At 42.5% G+C, this 17,744-nt stretch overlaps 1 protein-coding gene and 1 long non-coding RNA gene across 18 annotated transcripts in view; one reads left to right on the plus strand and one right to left on the minus strand.

Annotated features, from left to right (window-relative positions):
- The window catches only part of rnf220a (ring finger protein 220a), a 117,076-nt gene that overhangs the window by 79,470 nt on the left and 19,862 nt on the right, over nt 1-17,744 (plus strand). For 16 of the 17 annotated variants that reach the window (XM_047815536.1, XM_047815531.1, XM_047815530.1 and 13 more), the window contains 4 exons: nt 6,374-6,503; nt 12,340-12,388; nt 14,251-14,346; nt 16,789-16,831. In XM_047815536.1, coding sequence (XP_047671492.1) covers nt 6,374-6,503; nt 12,340-12,388; nt 14,251-14,346; nt 16,789-16,831 — 318 coding nt within the window. Of the gene's footprint in view, nt 1-6,373; nt 6,504-12,339; nt 12,389-14,250; nt 14,347-15,956; nt 16,174-16,788; nt 16,832-17,744 lie in introns of those variants that run through there. The other variant, XM_027169313.2, reaches the window with a different exon arrangement.
- Nucleotides 12,882-15,959, minus strand: LOC125142573. Its single transcript, XR_007142018.1, has 2 exons — nt 15,844-15,959; nt 12,882-14,364 (listed from the first exon to the last, which is right to left on the minus strand). It is a non-coding gene; the product is annotated as an uncharacterized LOC125142573 (long non-coding RNA).

A 17,744-nucleotide genomic window follows, 5' to 3' on the forward strand; every position in this document is an offset into this window, starting at 1 on the left:
GTGTGTTTGATTCAGCTTCTGTCAAGCAAGATTTTTTTTTCTTAACACAGCGGCTCATAAAACAACTTGTAAGGATTGTAAGAGTGAGCTGGAGAGAAGTGCTACATCGTAGAACAGCTGGCAGCTGCTGGATGCCGTACTTCCATCCAAGAGAAGTAAAGCTCGCGTAGCCAGAGAGAATATTAGCCAGCCAAGAATATTAGCATACACTACATTGCTTGTCCAGTATGTAATTGTGCTTGGAGCGAGGTTACAGAGAGGTTAGTGGTGATGAAAGTGCTTTTAATAATTAGGGAACATCTAAGGCTGAAAGCCACAAGGCCCGTTCTGACCCTCATTAGCTGCGCTATCCGACTTGAGGTCCGGGTGAAGAAACCCGATAAAGGGTCCCGATAAAGTCTCACCACGGCCGAGATTAAAAAGAGAGATGCTGCAAGGCAGTGAGAGACAGAGAGCAAGAGAGCAAGAGATGAGATGATCCATCTTGGCACATTAGAGAATATCAGGCCTGCACTCAGTCACAGCTGTCAAAATCACGTCTCTCTCTCTCGTTTTCTGTCAGTGTGTCTCTCCCACCTGCTCTGTCTCTCTCCCTCAGCATGGCATTTAGGTGAGGAATCTCAGCACTAAAAAGTTCTGTCAGTCCTATTTCCTTGTTATTGGCCCTCTCAGCACGCTGGTCCCGGCGGTCCCACAGATTAAACGGAGGCCCTGCTGCCATGCCGCGCAGGAGGGCATCCCACATTAATCATCTTTAAAGCGCTGACAAGCGTCGTGCACCAGAATCCCCTCCTCTATTCCTCCGTCCACCGGATTTATCTCTCTGTCTGCTACCGGCCATCAGTCACCTGGGAGAGAAAGAGAGAGAGAGAGAGAGAGAGAGAGAGAGAGAGAGAGAGAGAGAGAGAGAGGGAAAAGTAGCATGTCTGGTGAGGAGGAGGAATGATTAAAAGAAAGGGACAGAAGGAAAAAAACAGAAGCAAGAGAAACAGCAGCAAGAGAAACTGAATGTTTTACCTCAGAGAAACAGCTTTAGCAGCTGTATGCTAGTCTGGTGCTAGCTAGCACTAATACCAAATCTGAAACTGTGTCAGTGCTCATCAGTAACATCATAAATACTGTTCGCTGGCTCAAACCATTCACATATTTTTTTAGTTGGCTTTTTTTTTAGATGTGCCAGATTGCAACAAGTAGAATATCGCAGCTAATTATTTGCTAAAGCTTGTGGGGGTGTTTATTTCAGCTTGTTAGCTAGTCAGCTAGCCAACACAAAGGGCTTGACAAAGGGGTAGCTAGCATGGGAGCTAGGAATATTATCACTCTAAAATGTAGCTTGTGTTCTGTATTGCATTGAGGAATTGATTCAGAGCTCACCATTTGAAAAATCAGTATTATGTGTGAAGACAAATACTGTCTATGTGCAGTTTGGGTTGTGGTGGAAGTGAGGTGAAAGGTGTGTGTGTGTGTGTGTGTGTGTGTGTGTGTGTGTGTGTGTGTGTGTGTGTGTGTGTGTGTGTGTGTGTGTGTGTGTGCGCGTTAACCTAATGCTTTTCCTATATACAGAGGTATTATGTGTGTGCTACTGGTGATCACAGCCTCCCCTGAGAGGATTGACTAATAGAGACAGTGAATGATTAATCATTTCTCCCCTGTGTGAAGTGAGCGCGCACACACTCTCACACACACACCTAACCCTTCCAAAAGAGTATGCAGACCCACGTACTTTGCCACACACGCACCATTAGTCTGCGGCTGACATTTCATCAGTCTGTGTATTGATGGATAAGTGAGTCAGCATATTTCTCCTTTACTGAGGTGTTCTGATATCAGATTTGCCAGCTTTGTGTCCTGACATACATGCCTGTGTTCTAACACACACTTATTATAATTACTTCTGTCTCTGGCTTCGGACTAGGGGTCAGCATATAACTAGTTAACTCATTGTATATTATATTTCTATATTATCATAGAAAGTTTCCTATTATTAATTAGTCCTGCTTAAAATAATAAATAAATGAATAATAACTCCAAGATAGTTTGTAATCAAATAGAGAAAGTGATTAGGGAACAAAAGTCAATTAAAGACTGATCAAACTTAATATAAGATTATCAGTAACACAAGAATATATTAACCAAAAAAAATATAATTAAAATGAATTTCACAGCGGGGGCACGGTGGCTTAGTGGGTAGCACGTTCGCCTCACACCTCCAGGGTCGGGGTTCGATTCCCGCCTCCGCCTTGTGTGTGCGGAGTTTGCATGTTCTCCCCGTGCCTCGGGGGTTTCCTCCCCCAGTCCAAGGACATGCATGGTAGGTTAATTGGCATCTCTGGAAAATTGTCCGTAGTGTGTGAATGCGTGAGTGAATGAGAGTGTGTGTGCCCTGCGATGGGTTGGCACTCCGTCCAGGGTCTATCCTGCCTTGATGCCCGATGACGCCTGAGATAGGCACAGGCTCCCCGTGACCTGAGAAGTTCGGATAAAGCGGTAGAAAATGAATGAATTTCACAGCCATATTCTGGATTGAATTTAACTACAGCACAGCTAGTATTAAATTTCAATTCGATTCAATTTTATTTGTATAGTGCAGTCGGTAATAGTGTGTGACTTCAAACAAAGCAGCAGTTTGTGACTTCAGTAGCTTGTATCAATGCAAACCTCAGTGCTCAGACTGTGTATATAGTGCTTATGTGTGTGTGGATGTGTGTGTTTGTGTGTTTCGGGGTGATGTGTGTGACAGTTGCTCAACCAAGCTATCAGGACTCCATTACTGAGCTTATTGATTATGTACGGATGAATTAACGAAAGAAGGCATACTTTTATTGCCTTCACAACTCACATACACACACACACCTATATGTTAACTGTTATCTCCATGAACATCACATCATTACCATGCTGCCTGTCATGTCCTCAGAATTAAAAAAGATCTCAGATGAAATTCTATCAATGCAAAGCAGCCTGTACAGCCATTTTTTACAAGCAAGAATCAAATGTAAAAATGTGTTGTATGCTCAGAGAGAACAGAGAGAGAGAGAGAGAGAGAGAGAGAGAGAGAGAGAGAGAGAGAGAGAGAGAGAGAGCACAACACGTTTGACCTCCTCTCTAGAATGTAAAAAGCTTCATCAGCTGCTGAGTTAGATTGGCCTAGCCTTGTTTATTCTTGCAGACGGTGATTGCTTTGGCACGACTCACATTATCTTGTCAGGGCAATAAAGCTGACCGCTTTGGAGCCTGGACATGAAACAAGAGGAGGGCAGAAGAAAGGGTGACATCAAGAGCCAAATGCAGGGAAGAGGAGAGAGAGAGAGAGAGAGAGAGAGAGAGAGAGAGAGAGAGAGAGAGAGAGAGAGAGAGAGAGAGAAAGAAAGGAAAGGTGACAAAGACTACAAGATTAAAGGATCATACGCATGTAAAAGCTGGGCAACCATATAGGACACTCTGGCATTCAGAAAAGAAAGAGGAGATAATAATTAAAAGGAGAGGCAACATGTTATAAAAGAGTACAGAGAGAAGAGAGAAGATTAGAAATATATCTGTGGGGATACTGCAGCATGGAGCATGAGAGAGAGAGAGAGAGAGAGAGAGAGAGAGAGAGAGAGAGAGAGAGAGAGAGAGAGAGAGAGAGAGAGAGAGAGAAAGTGGGGGGAAAGGGAGAAACAGAGGTGCATGGGATTGTAATCGATTACCTATTTTTCAAAGTCACTTAAAGTGTCCAGAGCACAGGGCCGTTAAATAGTAGTGCTGGGGAATAGGGTTTGAGTATGCAGCAGCACGACTGGGAAGCACAGAGGGAGGGAGAGTCAGAGAAAGTATGAAAGAGAGACAGAGAGAGAGAGAGAGAGAGAGAGAGAGAGAGAGAGAGAGAGAGAGAGAGAGAGAGGAGGAGGAGGATGAGAAGGGGAAGAATATTGGGGAAAGTTGGCATGCTTACATTGACCCTGCTTGCTTCTCACTGATGGAACTGTGCTCTTGCAGGAAGTAGTTCTGACAGCCCAATATGTGAGCAGGGATATGTGGCCCCAAAGGTGGCCTGCCACGTATCTACGTGTTTGGAAGTGTGTGTGTTAGTATGTGTATGGAAGTGAGGGTGTATGGGAGGGGAGCGTTACTGATCCATCACCCACTCAAACAGTAAACACATCATGTGAAGACAAACACAACAATGCCCTCTGAAGTCAAGGACACGTTCAGACTGAGCCCTGGGCTTTATATAGAGAGTGGTTGGATTACAGATACTCACCGCGTGTGTGTGCCCATGCCCGCATGTCTGTGTGTGTGTGTGTGTGAGAGAGAGAGAGAGAGAGAGAGAGAGAGAGAGAGAGAGAGAGAGAGAGAGAGAGAGAATGTGAACTTCTCTCCTGGGTTATCTAATCATTTGAATAAAAAGTGACCTCTTTAACTGATAGCCCTGATAGACGATAAGCTTTCTGCTCATCTAGATTACACACTTTACTCGGCATTCACACACACGCACTTTCCATGCGCACATGCCATTTTATATTCCATTTATCATTTTACATTGATGCACTCTGTGAAAGCAAGCACTGTATATTTCACAGCTGTTATCTTGATATCCATTATAAACGATGACGTATCGAGATCTGAACTGAATCCAGACAAACACAATTAACTCCAACCTTTCCGGGTATTCCCTTGATTTATGGTCTGCATGTGAGCTGCAGGTGGCCACCAAAAAAACAAGTCCTTTACTTCCTGTTTGTGGTTACACAGGGTGTGTATGGGATGAGGTAAGCACCTATCTGGATAGCACACTGTAGTCTGTTCATAATGTCCAGTCCATCCAGGATATCCTGTTTTGTGGGCAGATCCATTGTCCAGGCGACTAAAAATAACCTCTCTGATTGGCCGAGTCCAGACATGAGAAGAGCAAGAGATAGCCCAGTGGGACCGGAACTCTCAGAGTCATGTTAACGGCTTTTGGGTTTATTTTTACACTTTGAGATCATGAACTGTATTTTATATACAAGGTGGAAGTTCATACAGTGCACATGAACACCATGCCAAGCCTATACAGGTGCAACGTTTTCATAGATTTGAGCTGATAAGTATACGTCAGTTCATTTTAATATAGCTTTGGTAGATTCCCTTTATTTATTTAATTTTTTTATTATTTCGTGCATTTTAAAAATTTTTTCCCATTTTTGTTAAATATTTTGGTTTATTAATCTTTTCTTAATTTTTTGGGTTTCAGGTTTTATTTTACTTAATTATAGTGACTGTAGTTCTCTTAATGTGTCTGCTGCAGGTGCACATTTCTTTTTTTCTTCTTTTTTTTTCTGAACGATTTTTGGCACTGTCTCAACATATATTAGAAAACAGGAATTTAGGCCTTCATTAAAATCAAAATATTCCCACATCGCATCCCCCTTCCTGCCAGCTGCTCTTTTCCACAATAAATTGTATGTCGAATGTGCGCAGAAAAATGAAAGCGGAAATTAGTTCACATCTGCTTCACATTTTTTAATTTTAGGGTTTCTTTTTTAACTGTGCTCTACATGTGCTTTAAAAAAAACACACATTATATTTAAAATATTTAATAAAGGATTTTTTTTATTTATTGCTGATGTTTAGTAAGTGATTATACAAGCCTTAGTAAACCCACTCACAGACACGCACACACACACACACAAACACACACACACACACACACACACACACACACACACACACACACACACACACACACACACACACACACACACACACACTTGCAGTATATACTGTATAATGGTAAATAAAGTATATATAGAGTAAAGGAGTATAGCGTGGAAAGTGCATTCTTTTAGCTTGCATTGTGCTGGAGGGGAAGTTATCAAAAACTGAGCTTATGAAGTGAAGTGGAGATGCTGTAGAGAGTTGGTGAGGTGCAGTAAGTTAGCAGCTCCTCTTGGGCTGCTGGGCTGACTGAGCTCGCCTCTGCTCTAATGAGGGAACTGGAGACAGGAGGCCGAGGGTGACGGATTCTCCTGCTACTGAAATCCGAGCCACTTAATCCACGAGCTGCAGACACACACACACACACACACACACACACACACACACACAGTACCCTGAGCAAACCACAGCGCTCACCCCTGCCCTTCACCACACACACACAGAACTCTCACTTACACTTTTCCACATTCTCAGTCTCCCTATTGTGCAAATCAGATTCAAATACTGTGCTGCTTGACTGGTTTGGCAATGGAAAGAACATTTCGAATATGTTTGAGAAGTTTTCATGTAGGTCACTTTTCTATTGTTAGATTGCACTGTTGACGCTCTCTCTCTCTCTCTCTCTCTCTCTCTCTCTCTCTCTCTCTCTCTCTCTCTCTCTCTCTCTCTCTCTCTCTCTCTCTCTCTCTCTCAGGCAAGAAGAAGGTGTCGCTGTATGACAGCCAGGCTCCCATCTGCCCTATCTGCCAGGTCCTTCTGCGTCCCGGAGAGCTGCAGGAGCACATGGAGCAGGAGATGGAAAGGCTCACCCATTTGCACATCAGGTAAACACACATCTCCTAGACAGCATGTTCTTATACCATGTTAGCTTTCACAGCTGACAGTGAGTTCCCACCTGCTCTTGACCTAATGGCTGTGGATTTCCTCAGCTAGTTTTGAAGCCCGTCTGTCATAAATCAGTCTGGGTGCTGTCACGGCTTTGGAGCTGGCCAGGTTAAGCATGTGGAGTGGATCAGAGAGATCCATACTGTGTGCCATCACTCACCGTTGGTGCTTCTTTGACACAACATGGCAGTCGACACCATGGAACGCTTCAGCTTACAATGGACTCAATTTTGAACACAATCTGTGCTTCCTATGCAGCTGCTAGTACTTCCCCTGCTATATCAATCCTTCTTTGTCAAACAGGAAACAGTCAGGAGTCACAATATACACAATATAGCTGATATGTCACTTTCCTAGTTAAGGCTGTATTGTTACGGACATGACAGTTAAACGCAACACTTCTGTGTATGAGAGTTTTCTCTCTCTGTTTCTCTTTCTCTAACTCTCTCTCTCTCACGCTCTCTCGCTCTCTACGGCATGAGTACTTGTTAACCGTCACATGGCAGTGAGGAGCTAAAGTTTAGTAATTAATAAAGGGCACCATGTTGCCGTTATTTTCCCGACTTTGCCTTCGGAGGTTATTTCGAGAAACGGCATCATCACACCTCGTTCATCAGAGGTGGAAACTGCAAAGTGTCTCGGAGCCACGATTTAGTCTGATTTGCTCTGCTCTTAAGAGGCTTCCAACAGGTCATTTGTTGACTGGTTTTATGACAGTATGTTTTATGTATTCTTATCTTATTTACCGTTTATACTGTACATTCCACAAAGTCAATTTTACCCTGATTTCATCCCATTGCCAGTTCCCAGGCACTAGCAGTTCTTCCATATTGCATAACAGATTAAAAGTCAAAGACTACCTATTCTGCCTTTGAGATATGTAAAGCTTTATCTTTTTCAAACCGCGCCTCATACACTGTTATCGGAAAGATTTATAAATCTGGTGTCACTCACACGAGGATGGGCTTCTTTTTGAGTCTGGTTCCTCTCAAGGTTTCTTCTTCATACTGTATCATCTCAGGGAGTTTTTTCCTCACCGTTGTAGCCTCTGCCTTACTGATTAGGGATAAATCTAAATTAAAATGAAAAACTTTTGAATTCTTTTCATTCTGAATTTGTATATTCCTGTACAGCTTTGTGACAATGTCTATACAAAGTGCTATACAAATAAACTGAAAGAGACATACTGTACGCATACCCATGGCACATGTTAGTTTGGTAAGTTTGCTGACTTTTGTTTGTTAAACCATACAAATATCGTCATTTTGGTTAGAAGATTTTTAGGAATAGTGTAATTAATAAGGCCTTGTGGATTAGGATGGACCATATAACTGGACACAGAGATCTTTGAGCATGTTGATTCAGAGCAGCAGCCGTCCTCCTTCTCCTCTTCGATTCCAGCATGGCGAGCCTGTGCTACACACACACACACACACACACACACACACACACACACACACACACACACACACACACACACACACACAGATCATTGAAAGTGACATGGCAAATTTACGGCAATTTGTAGTAAATCTCCCTTTAATGATACCGTTTCATTCAGCAGCAAATGAGAATGGAGTGCATGTAAAATGGAGAAGGCTATTTAAGATGTAGCATTAGGCAGATGTCTGGATGGATGTGGGTGAGTGTGTCTGAGATTGGGACTGCCAGCTCTCTCTCTCTCTCTCTCTCTCTCTCTCTCTCTCTCTCTCTCTCTCTCTCTCTCTCTCTCTCTCTCTCTATACCCCTCCCACCCATTCACTGCATTACTTCTCTCTTTCCTTAGCATGTCCTCCGCTTCCTCGCGTATGGAAATGGGAATCCATCATGCCCTTTACACATCCGCCTGCACACAGTAATCTACATTACCCCTCACCCCCCCCCCCCCACACCCACATCCCAGATGCTCCCAAACCCCTCCACCTAATCAATTTGCCTCCAACCGAGCAAGGGAGAGCAAGGTGGCAAACGGTACCAAAAGCAATCTTTATCTCTGGTGTACAACCCCCCTCAGTCGGCGACTGGTATTTATTCAATTTTCAACATCTCCCTTGCACACTCAAGACTCATCTCTCTCTCTCTCTCTCTCTCTCTCTCTCTCTCTCTCTCTCTCTCTCTCTCTCTCTCTCTCTCTCTCACACACACACACACACACACACACACACACACACACATCTCTCTCTCTCTCTCTCTCTCTCTCTCTCTCACACACACACACACACACACACACACACACACACACACACACACACACACACACACACACACACACACACACTCTCTCTCTCTCTCTTTTCTGACAATCAAAGCATATGCTTGGTTCATCCAGAAAGTGTTTTCTTGAGATCTAGTAGCCTGGAATTAATTCTTGGCTATGACTGTGGCACCGATAAAAGAAAACCTCATTCTTATAGCTTTGTCATCTTCCCACTCCTGAACCTTTTATAACCGCAGCCCGTAAAGCTGTAGCTGGGGTTCCTTTTTCCTTTTCCTTATTTTCATCTTTGTTCTGGTGTCTCGTTAGCGAAAGCCAACTCAACCTCTATATGTCTCCTCTGTTCCTTCTGTCCCTGGCTTTGTCACTCATATCGAAATAGGCTGACAGGACAGACTGAAAGCTTGCGCTGATGTGTTCGCACGACATTCCCTCCGACACGGCAGCCGTGACGCAGGAAATAGTGTCTCCAGCCCTCCTTCTGCATCTGCCGATCTGTCTGTCTCTGTGTCTCCTTTTATCTTTACTCTATGCTGTTTCCTCCCAGCCCCTTCTCTCTCTCTCTCTCTCTCTCTCTCTCTCTCTCTCTTGCTGTCTCTCTCACATAGCTGTCACTTTGACAACAGGGCCTCAACATTGCCTCTCCTTGTTTTCTCTCCCTGGCAGTGATGCCTGCCTCTTCAAAAGTCATTCTCTCTCATTGTCACCATGCATGGTGAAGCAGTAAAGAACAAGGAATAAAAATCTCTCACACATGACACAAACCATACCCCCACTGCCCCTGTTGTATTGAAGAGGTGTGAGACAGAGCCTGATGCCCTTGTTGTGTCTGTAAAGTTGCCTTTTACTGTAGATACACAAAGTCATCAAATCAATACAATGGAGCAAAGATTAAAAGACCCTGCATGATGTACTAAATAGTTTGAAGAGTTAAGCATCCGTGCTGTCTTTTCTGGAGTCGCTTTAGAACCACTTTTGCCAGAAAAGAAACACTTACGAGCGTATGAAGCAGTGAAATCTTTTTGTAGAGAGGAGACAGATAACGAGATTATCTGTGGCACCAATTAAAGTCTAGATCTCAAAATTTGGAATCGTTAATGAATTATATTACAAGGCATTATATGATGCTGGAACAAAAAAAAACTGTAGTATTCACTTCATTTTTTTGTTTAGTTCAGCTGTTTTAGCTTCTCAAACCCTAGTCTAACCTAAAAGCCAGGATTTGGCTGTTTTTATTTGTTTGTTTGTTTGTTTGTATATTTTTTATATATTTTTATATATATATATATATATATATTAGAATGATGTAGAGATTATGCAGCGACATTTAAAAAAAAAAATCTGGTTGAAATAAATGGAACTAATTAAACACAGACACAGCATCCTGTGTGACTACTTTCTACGTCTTTACCATTTATTTTGAAGTTTCGGATCATAAACTGCACAATCTGCGAGCTTCCTGTGGTGACTAGTCTCACTAGTGTTTAACAGTGGAAGCTTTTACAGCATGAGGTTTGTGAGGTAAAGGTTGTACAGTGAAAGGCCGGTTTAAGGATACCTCCAATGGGACAAACTGAAAAGTCTTGAAAATCCGTTTTACTATGATTTTGAGCTTGCTGGTGTGGTACACTTACATTGTGTGTGTGTGTGTGTGTGTGTGTGTGTGTGTGTGTGTGTGTGTGTGTGTGTGTGTGTGTGTGTATGGGCGTGAGTAAGGGCCAGTGAGATCCATTGTGCCATAGTGGTGGATTTATGACACCGGGGGAGTGTGTTTATTATCTCACAACCAGTGCAGTGCCTCCGATGGGGCAATTCATCCTCCTTCAAGGCCCTGTCCTGATTTGTGTTGTCTCTTACACTTCCTCTCTCCGTCTCTCTCTCTCTATCTCTTTGCTCGGGTCTTGTAAGATCAATCACGTTAACTGCCCAAGAGGCAGGCATGAAGCTTATTACCTGCATGAGGGTGGGGCTAACTACTGACTCCACCCTCACCTGCCATTCATGGTAGTTAGCTCTAATTCTCCTTTTTTTTGCTAACCAGTACAGCATGTTAAATATATTCGATTTCTGAATCCCTTCTTTATTTCTTACACTTCTTTGCTCACATCCATACCACTTTGCTTAGTGCTCCTCTTTCTCTGGTTGTAAGTGGCAGAGATGAGTAGACATGCCAAATCGGGTTTTGGGATTAGGAGCTAGGGCAGATTAAATTTCGGTGCTTCGGCAGCGAACGAGGGACACAAAGCGATATGACATGGGTGACGTTTTCCCCTCTGTCAGTGCAGCTGACCTCATCATTTCTCAGCATTAGATATACCTCAGCCGGACACAGGCATTACGGCACTAGTTCAAGAAAGTGGATGTTAGGGTCACTATAGTGTTGTATTTCTGTGTATTATATATATATATATATATATATATATATATATATATATATATATATATATATATATATATATATAGAGAGAGAGAGAGAGAGAGAGAAGAATATAATATGAATAACTGACTACAAGGATGGAAGAAAAATATATCCCAAATAAGAAAAAAGAGAGATTTTCGTGTGTGCAGGTGTATACGAGACAGAGAGATGAGAAAGAGAAGATAGAATAAAAGATATTAATGTTTCAGGCAGAGATCTGATTTGATGTGTCTCTCCCTATTGTCAGTGGATGCTTTAGCCAGCTCGTTTAATATTTCCTGCTTTCTAATCAGTCATCTTCAATCGGCTGTGTCCACGAGGCGGTGATTCAATGTAGCCCCCCCCGAACCCTCCCCGGCAGGCCGCACTTGGGGGGGGGGGGGGTGCTTATGCCTCTTCACCTCCCCTACTCCCCTCCGCTCCTTTCTGCCTCCTTAATACAATGTTTACAAGCCGGCGCATTGTCCTCGACATATTTCAAAGTCCTAAGTGCCCAAGGCGCTTCACTGACAAATCAAATAATGGCAAAATCATTTATTTCCTCCTGCCTCAGCCAAACTCTGTGTGTGTGTGTTTGTGTTCGAGAGCGAGTGAGACAGAGAGAAAGACAGAGAGAGAGTCGGGTAAGAACGACTGGATGAGCACATCCATGAGAATGATTACTTCAATAAAAAAATTATAACCCAAATCTGCTTAGCCGAGGTACTTTTGGACAGTAATTGTTTCAAATACAGGATGGCCCTGGGCTGCCAGGATTGAGTGGCACAGAGGGCACGGCTACAGCAGCGAAACGCCATTTTTTTCATCTCCACATGATTAAAACTGTGATTTGTGTTTCTTCGTGGACTTTTGTCTCAGCTGTCCTTTTAAATGCTTATTTGAGTTGTAAGCGAGGCGCCTCAGAGACTTGATCCCGAGCGGAAGTGAGCGCCGATGCAGGTTACACAAAACCAGCCTCTAAAAAGTACTGTACAATACACTTTGAAACAAATATTAGGAAATGTTCAAGAGATCTTCACAGCTAGGGCCTAATCTGTAGCAGTCAAAGTTTGGTTTCATGTTGTTGCTGAATGCCATTTTGTCATATTTTAGGCCCTATTCAGTGATTTTCTTTTCCCCAATGCTTTTCTTCTTTCTGCAGTAAGAACCCATCACCGAAGGATCTCAGCACAGCGCCTGGCACGCCCAAGGTAAGGTGGTGTTTTTGGTTTAAATGCCGTTAACAGCAATAAGAGCTCATCTCCATTCTATTAAGCAGTACGAAGAGCGAGGAGGAATTATGGAATTATGCTCCTTTATTTCCTGCAGTAATGTATTTATGAAAAAATTGAGAGCTTAAGATGTTTTCCTGCTTGGCCTCATTAACAAACTATTCCCAGTGAGGGTTTGTTGTTCTCCTCAGTCTTAAGACGAAGAGAGAGGATCGTACATGGTCTTATCTTTGACTCGGAATTTGTTCTGTTTTTCTAAAGCTACTCTTCATATATCAGTATGTTATTGACACGGTAGGGAGAGGGAGAGAAAAGGGAAAGAGTGAAAGTGAGATAAAGGAGAAAAAGAAGGAGAGATATGACATTTCATATCACTGGAGACTTGCCAAATATGCAGGCCCAATTGGCACAAAAGTGTGCTCTTATCGCCGACTTCTGTAAAAGAGATTTGCTGGTTCACATGTCACACGTAAACGATTAGATAGGGCTTTTAATATCAACTTAAACTAACATCAAGCCATACATGTAAAACTGACACTTTGAGCTCACTGAGCTCTATTTTACATTATATCTCTTTTCAAATGCCAGCTTAGAGAACGGTCTTATCTGGAGGAAGAAACCTTTAAACAGTGCAATGATTTTGATCGATGGGGCTTATAAAAGCAATTCACATCATTATTCCAGTCTGGATGAGACCTGTGCCAGCGGCAAAGGGAAATGAGGTTCCGACCCATGCTTATGCAAAAACGGGCGCCTGAGAAAAAGTGGGCAAGAAAGTGGGCGAGGGGTAGAGCGCAGACGTGACCAAGCATTCCACAGCTAGCGTTTAGTATTCCTCGGCAGTGTGTGGAAAATGAAGAGGCCAACTGGGACTAGGGGTCCATGCTAGCTGAAGGATAGGGCTTGGCATGCCAGTTCTAAAGGGGATTAACCCCGTTCTGGCCCGATCTGCTTTTCACACTCCTCTTGAGCGCCCATTGCCATAGCGACTCCATGCCAGCCCAGGCTGGCACTAATCCAGTGGGTCAGAGACCAAGTCCATCGCCAAATTCCTCCTTTCCCATCGGCATGAAATGAACAACTCTAATCGGTCTTAAAGCAAAACAGCAACTGATGTCCTGTTCAGATGTCATTATTTGCAGCTATTCCTGCACTGCTAGCTCCGAAGGATTAAAAATTTCTATATTGCAAGGCAGCTGTTCCATTTCTCATCCTCAATATACTGCACAGCCACATAAATGGTTTACACACACATATACGCACATTAATTCTCTCTCTTTCTCTGTCTACCTCTCTTCCAATATTCCCTAAGCTCCAAAGGCTTTGAGTTGGCAAATAAATTGTTTCCTGACCTTGCAATTCAAAAGCATAAGAAGCCATGCATAATGTCTAATTTACTGTCCCCGTGGAGCGAGCCTGCCATTTTTCACATATTAATATTAGATTACAGTTGTCACCCACTAAAGCCGCTACCCCTCCGCTCACTTTGATTAATTGGAGAGGATTGTAAATACAAATATTTTATAGCGGGCTCATAAAAGGCTAGCCAGAGATCAAGACTCCCAGTAAAGAAAGCCAAGTTTACGTTCCTGCCATAGAACAAATGAAAATGCTAGCTTTTTTTTTCCTTCTTCGTTTTTATCTGAGAGAATTGTCGACCAAGTGGATCCTATGATGCTACCTAGTGTGGCATCTTTATAGCTTTCTGGCTTGCCTAAAGCTAGTGCCCTTAAAACTGGTTCTATAGCATGGAGCGTCACTTCAGAAATGATGGGGGTGACATATTTATCCTGTGTGCGACTGCAGACTGTTCATCTCTCAATGTCTCTTTCTTTCCTCAGTCTCTCCTGTTGTCAGTGCACATCAAGCGTGAGGGAGAGTCTCCAGTAATCTCACCGCTGTCCTCTGACGACCCGCACCATTCTGACAGATACCAGGTGAGCCAAGCAAAGAACCTTAAACACACACACACACACACAACACACACACACATAGAGGTGCTGTTCAAAGAATAGCAATGACATACACAATCAAAGCAGTGCTTTTACACACTCACGGATATATGAACCCATTTATTTAAGTTAGATTTATGGCTTCAGGGAAGCTTAAGGGAATGACAACTGCTCCTTACCAAAACAAAAGCAAAGATCTTGTAGATTAAAGGCCAATTAAGTGCAATGTCAAACTAAGGATAGATTAGATATATGTGCTGCTGCTGTGTATACATGCGCTTTGCCATTTCCTCCTCTCATAATATCCTCCATCTTATCCCTGGATGGATCTGACTGCTGGCCACATTAACAGGGACAGAGATCTCCACTCCCAATCTCCAGCTGCAGATTTGCTCAGGCTGTAATGTGTGCCCTGCTCTGATATGTAATCATGCATGGTTTAACCCCAGGGCTAATCTCCACTGGCCTCCACATGCCATCCCGCCATGCCGATGTCCTTGAAATGTTTGTTTCTTGCCTTCTTCTATGAAATCGGGCATCACCTCGACTGAGTCTCACCCTCAAACTGAGAGGGGATCTTCATTCTCTGTGAGAATGTGGCCAGATAAATAAGGCCTGTTCATGAGGTTGAAGTAATAAAGCCCCTGAATATGCTTTTGACTAGATTCTTATTAAACCACAAACAAAACTACAGTCAATTAAAGGTAAATCTAAGTATGTGGACAACCATATTTTCATTATGGTGATGCATTATTCTGCTCTAGATGAGAAAAAATATTAATAAAGAAATGATTCTATATAATACTTGGAAAAAAAACCAATAAAATCGTTCTATCACTTGCTTCATATATGGAATCCCAAAATGGTCCTTTATGTAAAATTATTTTAAAGGGTTCAGTTAAAACAACCCAGTGGGTTTTTTAATCCAAGTTAGATGGTTCTTTTTAAAATCATCTAGGGGTTTAATAATGATGATGATGATGATGATGATGATGATGATGATGATGATGATATACAAATTTAGAGAATACAGCAAATATACACAGTAAAGTGTTTCGGATGTATGTAATTCCTAAACATGTCATTTCAACATTTTAACACAGTGCATTATCTAAATAGAGATCAAATCAATGAAACCTAAACTAACCCTCATAAATGAATTTCTAATTAGCCTTTAAATGAATGCAGAATCCAACGCTGGTTCCTGTTTCCAATTATTATAGAAGTAAAACTGTTTATAATAATACTAATATGTTATATAATACTTCTGTAAAAATGTTAAGACTGGTTGCTTTTACATTATAATATTCTTTTAATATATGAAGTTTCTTTCAAATTGGTCTCTTAAGTGTTTATCATCATGATGCACCAACACCAGAGAATTATTATATATTATATTATATTATATTATATTATATTATATTATATTATATTATATTATATTATATTATATATCAGTTTCATTAATGAATCTTTATTTACCACGCTATTAAACCCAGTAGATTCGCGCTTTGTCTCCCCCTAGCGGCACGCGCCAGAACCTCACATCTGCGTCGTCCGACCTTTGACTGTGACGCGCGCAGGTCACGTGATTCAGGGCAAAATGGCGCTTGTTCGCTGAATAGAGCCTCCTGTTACTATAGTAATATTTTCCCAATCCGTTCCCATCCTTTTTAAATAAAAATACAGGCCTTTACCGGCTCCTGAGGAATGACACACACCTCGTCATTCATTTAGCGACATGCGTTTTTGGGCTTTATCGCTGGAGCGGTAGTAATGGAAGAGGAGGAGAAAACAAGTGGCAAAAGACAAGTAGGTGTTCAGTCTGGTGTTAATTATGTAGCACAATCCGGTGTAGCACAATCCGGTGTAGCACAATCCGGTGTAGCACAATCCGGTGTAGCACAATCCGGTGTAGCATAATCCGGTGTAGCATAATCCGGTGTAGCATAATCCGGTGTGTGCCATCATGAGCTCTAGTGTGGGAGTCATTAACAATGTTTACACTCTGTTTTAACTGCTGTGTTTTTCTTCCTCTCTCTCTTTGTGTTTCTCTCTCTCTCTCTCTCTCTCTCTCTCTCTGTGTGTGTGTGTTTCTCTTTCTCTTTGTGTGTGTGTGTGTGTCTCTCTCTCTCTCTGTGTGTGTGTGTGTGTGTGTGTCTGTCTGTGTGTCTCTCTCTCTCTCTCTCTCTCTCTCTCTGTGTGTGTGTCTCTCTCTGTGTGTGTGTGTGTGTGTGTGTGTGTGTCTGTCTGTGTCTCTCTCTCTCTCTCTCTCTCTCTCTCTGTGTGTTTCTCTTTCTCTGTGTGTGTGTGTGTGTGTGTGTCTGTCTGTCTCTCTCTGTGTGTGTGTGTCTGTCTCTCTCTGTGTGTGTGTGTGTGTGTCTCTCTCTCTCTCTCTCTCTCTCTCTCTCTCTCTCTCTCCTGCAGACTTTTTTGCGAGTGCGAGCAAACAGACAAACACGACTGAATGGTACGTAATGTTTACATTAAGACCTCGAGTTATGCTGCTGTCACCTAATTAACATATCAGATGAATGATGTATATTCCAGCAGTCCATTAGCTCCCATACACTAATTACCTTGAGTACTAATTTTCATGTGGACTTCAGCTGAGGAGTTTATTGAACTGTAGAAATAAGAGACAAACTCAGTAACATGGTATTGGGATTAATGTTAATGTTAATCGACCCCTTTAGTAACACATACATACTGAGCTGAATATTTCTAATGGAATAGTTGTTACATCATTTACACACACACAGGTCAGTAAGGTTAAAACCGAATGCCTAATGTTTTCTAGGTCATTATTGTGTCACCTAAATAGCTCCGACCCTTCAATGCATGGACTTCACAGCACACCTTCAGAGCTCTTTGTGTCTGGTACCAAGGCTTTCGCAGCCATATGGGTGGACTTGTTTACTTCAGAACTTGTCTTTGATCAGATTTGAGGAATTTGGAGGCCGAATCAACACCTTGCCCATTTTGTCACGTTCCTGAAAATGATTCCTGAACGTTTTGCAGTGTGACAGGGTTCTTTATTTACTGTCATTAGGGAACACCTTTGCATTGTAGGGGTGTTCTGGTCTACTGGTCAGTGTAATATCCACACCAATGCCAGAGCATCACACTACCTTTGCTGGCTAGCCTTTTTCTTCTAGTGCATCCTGGGGCCGTTTTTTCTTCTTCTTTCCAGTTAATGGACGCACACGCTCCCAGCTATCGGACCAGCTTCAGCCACTGCTCCGTGTTCGAGTTCTGACGCTCACTTGGCCATTGTAGGTGCACAATATAGGGGGGTTTGGCGTCCTCACCCTGTAACGTACAGTTCTTAAAGGATCTGCTCCTAACATCTTTTGCCTCCTTTCTACCAGAAAGAACCAGAT

Source organism: Tachysurus fulvidraco, chromosome 1, assembly GCF_022655615.1.
Source record: "Tachysurus fulvidraco isolate hzauxx_2018 chromosome 1, HZAU_PFXX_2.0, whole genome shotgun sequence".
NCBI lineage: Eukaryota > Metazoa > Chordata > Actinopteri > Siluriformes > Bagridae > Tachysurus > Tachysurus fulvidraco.